The sequence below is a fragment of the Passer montanus genome, unplaced genomic scaffold, assembly GCF_014805655.1.
Source record: "Passer montanus isolate IOZ18808 unplaced genomic scaffold, ASM1480565v1 scaffold1, whole genome shotgun sequence".
NCBI classification, from domain to species: Eukaryota; Metazoa; Chordata; class Aves; order Passeriformes; family Passeridae; genus Passer; species Passer montanus.
The window spans coordinates 24,933,756-24,946,748 of NW_024356504.1; the positions used below are offsets into that span (position 1 = coordinate 24,933,756).

A 12,993-nucleotide genomic window follows, 5' to 3' on the forward strand; every position below is an offset into this window, starting at 1 on the left:
GATTTCAAATTCACTTTGAAACTCTCCAAACAGGAGGCACAGCTCTACCTTGGGAGGAGAAGATGCAAAGTGGGAACTCCACCCTTTTACTTCTCACATAGCTGGTGCTAACAGGCTTAACAAAAACCATAATAAGCCCCTAATGCCAATTCCAAAAGGGAATTATCTACTTACATTATCCTTTGGTGCTTGTGCTTGCCGGCATGGGCATACAGGGCTTTTTATTATTCCAGAAACCACCGAGCGCAAACGGAGCAGCTCGTTCCAGCTGAACCGGGACTTTCTGCATGAGATTTTGGAAAGTAGTTTCCTTCTTGGAGCTGAGATGGGATTTTTCTGGCTTCAGCAAAGTGGGAAATTGTCCACAGTCCTTAACTTCCACTCCTAGCATATTTTCACTCAGTAATTTGCAAGCAAAACAGTCCAGAAAATGCTTGGTCAGAGCAACAAGTTTTTATAGCCACTTTATTTGAAAGAGCAGAATATTTTTGGTAATGTAGTTGGAATGACAGGTCCCTAATTTTTCAATACAACATTTGCTGCTTTTGCACACATTTATACCTTTGGATCTAGAGACAAAATTGAGTAGCAACTGCACCATGAGTGGTTTGAATCCACAGTCAGGAGGAACAACCTTCCTCTCTCCAGAGCATGGGGAAACAATAGACTCACTGGAATGATAAGAGAGGACATTTTTCATGGGAACTCAAGCTCCCAGAGCAAGCCAATTCCTGCCTTCACAGTGCTACTTCTTTCCTGATGACACTTAGCTGGGAGCTGGGAAGGGCAAAGCTGGCAGACTGGAAGATTGCCTAATGTGCTGTGACTGACATGTAATCGAATATTCAACCACTGGTCCTCATGTCGGTGGTAAAGTGAATATGACACCCTTCAGCTTAGTTGTGATCACGCCTCGTTCTTCTGCAAACAGTTTCATAAAGGTGCAGCCTGGCTCCTTGATGAGGCGGATGTGTGAGATGGGAGAGCAGTCACGGAGGTCACCTGCTGCTGGGAACGTGCCGAGGACCTACCAGGGACTGACCTTTAAATGCCAACCGCATCCCCGCCGCGCCCCCGCGCCTCGCGCCGAGGTGGGACCACCACACGCTTTGTTTTCACAGCCACCGTCGTGCTCGATGACCTGGACAAGCCACCTGTTCAACATCAGAGGGGTCTTTATCTCTCAGAACATTTTTGGATCTGTGAGTGCCAAGAAAAAAAAAAAAAAGAAAAAGACAGACACACACACACACTTAAAAAAAAAAAAAAAAGAACATTTGGGGGTGAGAAACCCCAAGGGAAGGAACTCAGATGTTCGGGTCAGGCCTTAGAAAAGGTATCAATTCTTCTTTCCACTTAGCACAGCCTGCTGCCTGCCCAGGCTCTTTGTCTCTGCCCTCTTCCCAGTACAGAAAGCATTTCCCTTTTAAATGACATCTGAGCGCTGACATGCTGGAGGCACCCATCCTGCATCATCTCTGGCAGATGGTGCAGCTGGCCACGATTTTCGGGATTGCTTAAATAAAACCACAGTGCCATATCAAGAAATGTAGAGAAAACGCTCAACAGTGCTTAAGATGTTTAAACATCACAAACTGTCTAAGACTTCAGCTCGCTGCACTGCGCATTTTTGGTGATGTAACTGTTCTTATTGATGGCAACAGTGAAATCTCCATCATGACTCACTTAATTTTCCTTCTGGGAGGCAGAGGCAAGTCCTAGGATATTTCTGCTCTGACCCAATATTAGATTCTTTCACCTTGCTATGCAAGGAAGAAGTTTGGACAGCTGTAACAACGCAATTTAACACTTGAGGTTTTTGGAGAAGGGAGCTCCACTGCTGCCAGCATCAGATCTGGGATGCCCTGATGCCATCAGACAAGAAGCTGACCCACTCCCACAGCCCACAAAGCCAGAAGCACCTCTGCATGGCTTTCAGACATCCAAGCAATTTTAGTGTAAGCAGCAATGCTCAAGCCAACATAAATGCTTTTTTTCCTTTTCCCCTATGGTTTCGCTTGCCTTGAGCTAATTAGCCTGATGGCCATTTCCCTGCCCCCCAGAGATACCACGTTTAGTGGTATATGTATTTTGGGAAAAAAGCCTTTTAAGTGAAAATTGTCATTGTTGTATCCAGGAGTCATGTATTCTTTTTAGCTCTACAATAAGTCTTCATCTTTTCTGCTAGTGATTAAAAAAGTAGGATACTGGAAAATAGTAATGTTAGGAAATTTTTAGTCATAACTAAATGAAATCTGGTGTTGTGAAAGTGAAAACAGGGATTTAATTCCAACTTAGCAGGGCTCCTTCAAAAGTTTAAGCCCTGGTAGATCCCAAAATATGTGAGATAACCTTGCAGCATTAGTGAAGTTACCACAAGAGAACCATTACCTGTAGGGGTCAAAGGAGTCCTCTCCCATCTGTATGGCAATAAAGCTACTGAATCCAGTAATATCTATGAATCTGCCTAAAATGTTCTGCCTTCCCCAACAAGAGAGGCTCTTGGGATGCCACTAACATTCCTGAAACAAATGAAGGGGCCTTGGTTTCTTTCTCCAAACTCTCCTCAGTGTTATCTTGCCTCAGAGGAGTGCCTGTCATGGCAAAGTGGAGCACCTTGCAAAGATACTCAGAAAGTTCAACATGAAGCCAATCCCCAAGAAGCTGAGATGAATTCCTGTGTAGTTGCAGGCAGGTATTTATTTACTGTGCATATTGACTGGCAAACCTCGAGACATTTCAGAACACCTGGGGGCATCACCCCAGCATCATCCTCATATTGTCTTCGATCACAGTCCCCAAACTAGCTGGGAAGGCAGCAGGGAAAGGGCAGGGAGAGCACTCCAGAGCTCCCCTCACATCTCTCCATGAGGGCAGAGCCGTGAGCAGGGGCAGCTGGCTGCCCACCATGGGGAGCAGCTCGCGCTCCACCGCGCGCAGGCACCGCTGGCGGCAGATGTCAGCTTTTACTGCTCAGGTCTCCCGTATCACTGGGCCACCTGTACAGCACACTTAACGTGCAGCAGTTATTCTCTTGCTGTTTGTGCTGAAATAATCTTGGCAGGAAGAGGCAGTTAAACCCAGGCATAATTTTTTTACGCCGTGTGTAATGCAAAAATCACCTCTTTGGACAAGTAATACGCTCTCGTTGCCTTCTCGGTGGTGGAATATGGTATTTCTTGTCCCATCAGAAATTGGCCAGAATAATATCTGAATGTCTCCACTCCAGGCCCAGATTGCAATTCCTGAAAAAAAGGAAGGGAACTTTTGCAAACTCTGAATTTTAGATGGGGGATACTGTTGGCCCTTTCTCAAAAGTCAAGATGGTGAAAGGCAGCCCCATCACAGAGTTAGGTTTGAATGGAGGCCTCAGATTCAAACACAGATCCAGGATTTGAGTGTGGCTTTTGGATTTAATCCCATTCCCAGCCATATCCATTTGATGTAGCAGAACAGGCTATCACACTGGTTGAAAAAGCACTTGGAGCATCTATTGCCTTTTATTTTCAAGTGAATTTCAAATTTTCTTTGCTCAAACTTAGAGAGAGGTGACATGACTGAATGTTACAAGAACACCATTTGCTGCTGCTGCCGCTGCTGTTGAGGATATACAGTAGGTTTTTTCCCCTCTGTTTGCTTTAAAAATTAGGTTGCTAATGATAATGTTCCTCTCATAGATGATCTTGTACTTTTTAATGATACCCATAGTTTTCCTCCACATAAATGACTAAATCCTCACAGAAATCTCTGTCTTGATTAGCACTCCTGCTAGTAAAATTTCACATACTAAATCAGTACCAGCTGTAGCAAGAAAGAATGAAAAAGGCAAGTGTAAATGTTCCATATGCCCTACCAAATTGGCATCTGTGTCAGTAACCCTGTGTTTTTTTAAACAATTGTATACATACATTCTCAGAAGTGTTTTGCTCACAGGATTCTGCAAGCAAAATTTCCTCTGTTGGTACATCACTGAAATGTCACATCTAAAAAAACCCCAGCAAGGAGTTTTGCTGCCTCTCCTCCCTACACCCAACCCCGGCGCGCGATTCAGCGGGTTACCCTGAGTTTGCCACACCTTTGTTTTGACGCCTGCTCCCCGTAACCTGACTCTGGGGCACTCCTGCAGAGCTGCTCCACATTTAGCACTCAGTTATTAGCAGCACCACCGAAAGCCAAAGCTGCTACAGCGCTGTCATTATTTCCAGGCTGAATTCAGGGATAAGGACTCGGGTTCCAGCTCGGCTGCTGGGGAATGCTGCTCCGATGAGCCAGCAGCTCGTCTTTCGCGTGACTCATGAGTGGTGATGATGCAGGAGGGAGCTCGTCCCGGGGACAGCCCAGAGCCCTGACCCAGAATGGGCAGTGACTCAGCTTCATCCTGCAAAATCACGGTTTGGGTGCAGGGTAGGTGATAGCTGCAGCCTCTTGGACGGGCCTGACAGTTGTAAACTGGCTGAGCAGCACCTGCTCCATCGCTCTGCTGTGCAGCAGGAAAAAGTCTGGAATACAATACAATAAATATCAGCACAATACAGCTGCAAAATAACCAACTGCGTCCTCAGCAAAAACACTTTCAAGTCAACTTATGCCTATCCCACCACTGGAATTCAATCAGTATGGCAGAATGGATTCCAAAGTTAAACAAACACTAACTAGGGCTCCAAATGGGTAGCAAATGCCTCAGCCTCCTGTGGAAAGGTGATATGGAGCCAGACTGTCCGCTGGTGTAAGCCAACCTCACTTCACTGGACATGGGTGGAGCTGTGCTGATCAACACCAGCTGACTGCAAACCCCAAAGCCAGCCATCGTCTTTCCCTGACATGGGATGATACAAAGTAAACAGGAAAAATTAAGAAGTTGTTAAGGGCATTGGTAGGATGTTTCTGAGAATAATAAAATATTTATTGCATTTCCAAAAGTCAGGAAGACCCTCTTTCCTCACACTCCTGGCCATGACAAAGTGGTGACACTTGTTCTGATTTTTTCCCAGTGCAATGTGGAGTGTATATTTGCACATCATGTCATGCCTGTCCATGGTAATCAGAAGCCATTATTTCCAAAAGCTCAAAATTCCCTCCTGGACTCTGGTATGCCAAGTTTTACTTCACAGTGATTTCTTTTCTTTCCTTTCCTTTTTTTTTTTTTTTCATGGTTGATTTATAATTGCTGCAAACAGAAGTTTATAATGGAAATGCTGACAAAACCATAACTACAGTGTCACGTTAACACTACCATTGCTGCCTCTTTGTCAGACTTTCCTTTAACCCAAAGAGCCAAGACTTGGATCAAGCAGCAACAAAAGCCCAGAATACACAGGGCATAGGAGACAGAGTGGAGAAGTGGAGACAAAACTCCTGGAATAAAATCCTTGCCTCAGTGAAATCAAAGGGATTTTATCCTTGGTGTCTAGTCTCACTTCTGCCAGACACATGCTGTACGATTTGGACAAATTTATCCTCTGCAAAATGGACAGGAAAATATGTTCTGCACTTACCTTACAAGTGTTGTAGCACGATTAGCAAATTATGCTCTTAAAGGAAGCAGGGGAAGGCTGAGGATAAATATAAACACTACCTACATATTTACCAAAAAAAAAATAGGCAAATATTATTCTAGGAATCCTCTAGCATGGAAGGTGGTGGGATTTTTACTGCTCTGCCTGCATGTATTTACACAGAGACATCAATATAACATTTCCCTGCAACACCCTCATTATTTGGGTCTTCTCTCATGTTTGTGATTTTCAATTTTATTCCTGGCTTAGGTCTCATTCCTGACATTTTTATGTAGGTTTTTTTATGCAATAATATACATACATTAGATGGTGTTGAAACCATCAACCCGAATTACTATTTTTAGCACAGTGCAGAGGATGGGACAGAGACATAAGTGACAATTAAAGAGAATATATTCAGAGCTGTCATCAGCAAATATTTTTTTCTCTTGCCAGGAATCCTGGGTGCATAGAAGGGCCTCCTAGGCAAAGTTTTTAAGGCAAAACATTCGGGTCATTCAAAAAAAACCCCCAAACAAACCCACAAGTAAATGACATCACCAGGAGGCTGGGTTGCTCTAAGGTTCCCAGTTGCCGACTTTGAGAGAAAACTCTTATTTGCTCCCTCAAATTGCTGATCTGCCTCTCTGCTTCTGTACTACCCATGCACAGTGCCTGCAGATGTATATAATTTACAGAGCTTTCCTCATCAAGGGGATTAGGCAGCCCTCTTTCAATATGTATAAGAAGTACAAACACACACTTACCCACTATGTTTTACGCCTGCCTGCAACAAACAGCTGAACAGATTGTGATGAAATTCAGACATTGACAATCTGACAAAAAACTTCTTTTTTCCCTTAAAATCTGGCTTCCAGAAGTTTTGCAAATCTAAATATTTTATTTGAATACCGCAAGGGCCCCAATCTTATGGAAAGCCTACGAAGCAAACATAGAGATACGTGTAGTTAAGGAGGGGGGGAAAAAAATAGCACAGACACATACACAAAACACATCTATTTGGTGCAACTTGCCAATTTTCACAATGACTCGGGTGCATTTTCTCTGCCTGGCTCCTGAGACTGTAACTAGACTCCTCTAATAAGCACTTTTTGCCCACCAGAGTGTCAACGGTGCTTTAACAGTAGTTTCAGTGTCAAATTGCCCTTTCCTCAGCAGGGATTGTTAAGCCTTTCTGTATTATACTTCCAAGACTCTCACGAGCTGGAGTTGGGAGATATAATATTTTCTTTGAAGTTTGCATTTCACAACACACTGGGATGCAAACAAGCTCCAGTTTCTCAGTAGTCAAACAATTCTGGCACACAGGGACTAGGACTAAATATTGTACCAAATTTTCTAATTACTTCTTTGTGATATTTACTACACGATGTTAGGTGAAAGCAGATCCTAATCAATATAAACCCCCTTGTCTAAACAGGACATCTGGGCTTTGAAATATTCTGTTTGTTGTCTAGAAATTACCCTGTAGCAAGCCACTGTAATGATATAATATCTTAGTCATGGAAAACTTTGGAGTATTTCTGATAAACTTATCATAAACAGATGAGTGCTTTCTCTCTTTCAGTATTAAGGTGATGTAAAAAGTGAAGATAAAAGTCAGCTGTATGCATAAAATCATAGAGACTTTTGCCAACAAAATGCTGTGTTTACAAGTTTAAAAGATCCAAAGTCTGAAAAGGCAAAAAAATTAGGATTCTTAAAGTAACACTAACTCAGCCACATGGCACATCCTGGCAAGCACATCTAGCAAAATAAACATTAGCATATTCATATACACATTTCTAGAGCAACGTATTTTTAATGTGGCCAAACTAATTCAACAATGGGAATCTCAACTTTTCTCATTTTAAGGCCAGATTCTCAGCTGGCAGAGACATATTATTTCAACAAACCGACATCACCGACAGCAGCGAAGCAGCAGAGCCGCCTCCTTCTGAGCAGGCAAGTGCCAGAGTCTGCTGCACTTAGGATGACAAGTCTCTCTTCCTGACTTCATTATCAATATTCATACAACAAGACAGACAGATGTGACTAAGAATCAGCTCCTCAGATAGAATCCTGAGCCTTCCACCACAAAAGCATTCACGAGAGTCACTTTTCCGCCTGTATTTTGTCACGTAAGGGAATCAGGAGGAATCCAGCCCCCCTGGCAGAAGGATTTCACAGCACAAGACAGGGGCAGTTGTAACTCTTTGGCCCTGAATTTTGGATGTCACTGATTTTCACTGATTCTCTTGGCTTTATCTGACAATTCCTTGATTTGTTCTTCTGACAGCAACAAACTGCACTGGAGGGGAGCATCTCCCCGCTCATCACAGACATGTCAGCGCGGGATCCATTCCCACAGAGAAAGTTTTGTGTGCCGAGGACATTCTCTGCAGATAACGAGGCAGATCCGGGCTCCCAGAGCAGCTGCCTTTGCAAAGCTGGCTTATCCTGTCACCCCCGAGTTGCCCTTGGTGGAGAGGATCTCTGGATGGCGCTGGGCCAACTGCACCAGCCCTTCTGCCATCCCAACCTCCCAGCACATCCATCACACCAGGGCTCCACAGCCTGGGATAAGGGGATCTAAAAATGACACAAAGCCCCCTTTGCCCCACCTTAATATGACCTATGCTAAATCCAGCTTGGCTGGGGCTGAGGATCAAGGCCCTTAGACACTCTTAACTTAATGCTCCAGGTAGGAATGTAACTCCCCCCCATCAGCCCCTGTTTATTTTTATTTTTTGAGTGCTCAAGGTCCCGCTCAGGACTACAGCCCAGCTGAGTGACACGCTCCATAAATATGGAAAAACCACAAAATTCTCAGTTTAAAGAAAGGTTACATGAAGAGAAGGCAGCAAGAGGCAATTGCATGCAAGTTGTTTGTATATACTATGTGTACATAGTTTGTTGTTTCTTTTTTTTTTGCCAAGGATCTTGAACCTCACCCAGCTGGACTTGGAGGCCTCTGGAGCGAGTTGGTTAATTGCTAACAGCCTTCATAGAGACACAGAGGGAATTAATCCTCAGATCACCTCTTTTCCCCTTTGCAAGTCACAAAAAAAAAAAAAAAAAAAAAAAAAAAAAAGCTTAGCTGTTCGTACCATTTCCAACAGTAAATGTTACCATTTCAGAGTTAGATATGGAAGGAAAAAAAAACAAAACTGGAAAGCACTTCACACCTTTGAGCTCTGTAGCCTGTTAACAAACTGGAGAGATATTGGCAAAGAGGTTCAAAAGTTAGTAAGGGCGACAGACAGAAGAACAGACAGTGCAATTGCTTCATTTCCATAAGTGCTCATGCCAAAAAAAAAAAAAAAAATCAGATCTGATTAATAATTAAAAAACAAACAAACAAAAACCCCCATTATTTCGAGAATCAAGAATAAGCCTGACTGGAAAGTTCAGAAAGCCCTGGACATATAGAAACAAAAGGTTATAGGGCAAATCCTGTCTTTGAGGGTTTTTAAAGCCCTTGCACATGAGTTGGATGGCTCCCATGCCAGAGGGACACCCACCCTCCCCTGGGACCCTCAGCCAGGAGCACCCAGGCCCCAGGGTGGGAATGGCCACCCGAGAGCCCTGGGCCAATTTCCCAGAGACACCCCCAAGCTCTGAAGATCTAAAGATCCCCTGAATAATCCTATTCAGGGACAAGAATTATAACCATGAAGGGCAAAAATGGAGGGAAATGGGATCCTTCCTCAGGCCCCCGGCAGACACGGGGAGGACAATGGGGAAATAAGAGCTAGCACAAAAGTTTCCTCGAGTACGTCTCCAGCCACTGCGGTTTCAGATGAGAATTTCCAGAGGCAGGAACTAAAAGAATATTGTGATTTTCTTTGGGGGATTAATCACTTAGCCGCTTGTTACCTTTTGTTAGAGGCATGACACCCCATAACCTTGCTGCACAAGGCACCAGATGTCCATTTAAATGTCAGTTTTGAACGAAAAATGTTTGTTTTCCCATTTGAGTGCACAAGTTATTTTCTTTCTGCTAAAACCCCCATGAATTTTAAGGCAAGCAGACTCCAAAACGTGCTAGAAGTGATACAGACGGGTGCTGAGTTCTCTGGGTGAAAATAAATAAATAAATAAGGCAGTTCTTCCTCCTGCTTGCATTTGCTGGGGACGCGTATCCCCTTACAAATAAAAAAAGTATTAAGAACATGTTATGAAAAATAACAAAGAATAGCAGAGAAATCTAAAAGTGAGTGGCACTTCAGATGGAGTTTAGCAAATTAAGTCATTGACCTGAAGAGGAGATTAATACCAAACAAGGTGCCCCTTCTTCTGAAGTAATGAATATTCTTCAAACAGCAAGGGAGCAGTGACTGCTGTTTGATGCTGATGACATTGAAAATTTAGGAGAACAGAAATTCCATCATTTTTCATTTGTATGCAAATGCGCCTGTTCCAGAAATTAACCCCTGAACCCCATGTCAGTTTTCATCTGGAGGAATTCTCTTCGCTCGCATCACACAGCGCAGCCTTGCTGCTATCCTGGGGTCACTGGGGCTTCCCCACACACAACAACACAAAACCCTAAAACAAAACAACCAACTAAAAAAAAAAAAAATAAAGCCCCAAAAAAACAAAAAAGGGAAGAAAGTAGGGTGGGGGAAATTGGCCAAATCATGCCAGGCTTTGTTTCCCCCCATTAATGGGGTATAAAGGAGCAATAGAAGCCAAGCCTGTTGTAAAATGCACATCTCTAATGCCTGGCTCTGGGTCCTGGCATCATTGTCATGCAAAAGGCAGCTCTACCTCTTTAGGCAGAGCAGCGCCCACTAATCACTTCCACTGGTGTTAAGGTGAACCTTGGGCCAATATACAACCCGTATTACTCTTCCTTTCAGCTCGGGCTTCCACTGTTAAAAAGTTCCTTTGTCACTTAGCACCTTAGACAAATGCGACTATCTGCATCTGAAGGGGAAAGAGATGATGGAGGTTTTTTAATTGATGTGGATTTAATTATGCTAATTTAGACAGCTGTAAAGCCTTTTCAGTAGAGCTGCATAATGGGACCAGCAAATACAGGTGTCCTTCACTGCAGGCGCTTAATGTTTAACCTCAGTCGTTTTGTAAGGAAGGGAAAATGCAAAGTAATGGTTAACCAGCAGAAAGCTCTATTTCTTGAGGACCTAAAGAGGACTCTTCACTTTGATTCTCCCTGCAATCCCATTGAGGGCCGCAGAAATCCACACACGCTGAGCAGAGCACAAATACTTTTCATTGCAGTGATGAAGATGAGGCTGAGGCAGAAACAAGAGGGTTCCGGTCTGCCACAGACTTCAGCATCCTGCACATCCTGTCCTTTGCTTAATTTAGGCCATCTCTGAATAAATGCTTAATTTAAGACAGTCCTTTCTTGTCCTCTTTTTTAATCTTTTGTACCTGACCACCTACAGCACCAGCAACAATTAAAAGCAGTAAGTAAGGTATTTTCTTCAGGTATTTCTTGATGTCTTATCCAGAGCAGCTCTGAGGCTGCTATGCCTCCACCTTTCCCAATATTCCTTATCCCACACCCTACATTCTTTCTCTAGGCTGGGGCTAACACCTCCTGGGGCCATTTGGAGATCCATTTCCCCAGTTTGGCCAGTTTGGCTCCCCAGGGTGGTCATGCACCATGGAACATCAGCGCTGCTCCCAGGGAAGAGCGTAAATCCTTGGCCAAAGGTGAGGAAGGGACCACTGAGCTCTTTTAATACAGAATGAATCACAGCCCAGATGTGCCTGTGGGTGTTGGAACCAGATGATCTCTAAGGTCCCTTCCAACCCAAACCTTTGTATGATTTTATGATTCTGTGATTCTTTGACTGCCAGAGGCAGTCTCAGTGATCAGGTATCATGTGTCCCCTTGAGGCTCTCCTGTTTAGTAGCACTGTCTTTGTATGACCACTACTTTGGTTTTTTTTTTAAAATAGAAATTGTTATTTATTAAGCACTTATTAGAGTAGGAAAGAAACCTTTGGAATACAAGTTCTGGTAGACTTCACTGAAGCAATTTCAGGTGTTACTGGCTGATTTACACATCACTCATTGCTGGCACAGCAAGCACAGTCTGCTCAGGAAGGTGGACTTTGGGCTGTGCTTTCCCCCCAGAACATCTCTTTTTCAAAGGAGTGCTGCCAGACCAGTGAATATGCTGGAAATATGTATCTACTATCTACACTATCAGATGGAGTTGAGAAGGCAGGAAAGAGAAGATTAAATCCAGGTATACAAAACTACCCACTGCTACATCTTCTTTAGGTCTCCTGAGGCTAAAGAGATAGCAGAAGGGCTCTCCCAGCACATGATGCACAGCATAGTCCCACTGGGAGCTGCTCTGCCTGTCTGTGTCTGTCTCCATCGTGGTGGCACCTGGGCACTGCACCCTCTCTAATCATTGCTAAAGTGCAGTAGAAATGGGCTTTTATCCCATTTTGCATTGCTCTTATATGATTTGCCCAAGGTCACTGAGAGCAGAGACAGAATTTCAGATTTTTATTTTTTTTCCAATTGTTTGATATCACATTGCAACCCCCTCTTTCCCCAACTTTTGCATTTCACCCCGTCTGCCTTTCACCTTCTTAGCTCCAGGCCCTGGCTATGGCAATCCTCTCCATTTTGGCAAGAATTCCTGTTCTGGGAAATGCTAACAACAGCCATGGAGGTGTTAGCAAACTCCTGCACTTCAACCAAATTTCGCAGCCTCTAAGTCTGCAAATTCTGCTTCCTGGATACAAATAATTCTCCCCAAACACTGAGTCCCCTCATCCCCTCAGCTCCTCCTCGGGAACCCCAAGTGCAGAGTGCTCCACAGCTATTATATTGACATGCATCCATTATGTAAGCATTAGCTTGAGGAGCTGGGGGGTGACAGCCTCAGTCATCCTTCCCTTCACCTGCTCCTGTGGTCCAAAGCTGGATTCAGCACCTCTGGGCTCACGCTGGGCTCTCATGGCAGCTTGAAGGGCCAAACATGAGTTAATCTGGGAGATATCCTTCCCAACAACCACACCTGGCTTCCTGGCCCACTTCCCCCAAATTCTCTCAGTTGTTCTGGCAGCTGGGACACCAGGGGTGGGTTGAGCTTTCCTCTTGGCTGCTCTGATCCCTTTGGTGCCATTTTCCTTGACTCACCCTTGGTTATGGTGAATGGTCTCCATTACATTTTCAAATAACCTGATATCCACACAAAAGGCTTTGGGGTAGGCTTTATTTCAAGTCCATATCCATTCTTATGTTTGCCTGGTGCAGAAATGTAAGAATTGGTCCTAGAGCCAACCAAATCCTGGTGCTTAGCCCACCAGCAGATCAAATTTCTTCTGCATACCCAGGATGAAAATGCACAGGCTCTCTACCAGGGACAGCCAAGATACAACATACCAATGTGAGCACTCTGTTCTATATTTTAACAGATTTTAGGAATTTGTGGGAATTCTCTTTAACACTTGGGAGGAAAAGATCTGAAGAAATGCTCTAACAAAAAAATATACAAATG

At 43.9% G+C, this 12,993-nt stretch overlaps 1 protein-coding gene across 10 annotated transcripts in view; it reads right to left on the reverse strand.

Moving 5' to 3' along the window:
• Positions 1 to 457: 457 nt before the first annotated feature.
• GTDC1 (glycosyltransferase like domain containing 1) overlaps positions 458 to 12,993 on the reverse strand; it is a 200,190-nt gene continuing 187,654 nt past the window's right edge. For 5 of the 10 annotated variants that reach the window (XM_039708754.1, XM_039709495.1, XM_039708668.1 and 2 more), the window contains 2 exons: positions 3,123 to 3,245; positions 1,019 to 1,252 (listed from right to left, as the gene is read on the reverse strand). In XM_039708754.1, coding sequence (XP_039564688.1) covers positions 1,184 to 1,252; positions 3,123 to 3,245 — 192 coding nt within the window. In that variant the 3' untranslated portion in view covers positions 1,019 to 1,183. Of the gene's footprint in view, positions 1,253 to 3,122; positions 3,246 to 4,075; positions 4,500 to 6,134; positions 6,435 to 12,993 lie in introns of those variants that run through there. The other 5 variants (XR_005627468.1, XM_039708943.1, XM_039709034.1 and 2 more) reach the window with 5 other exon arrangements.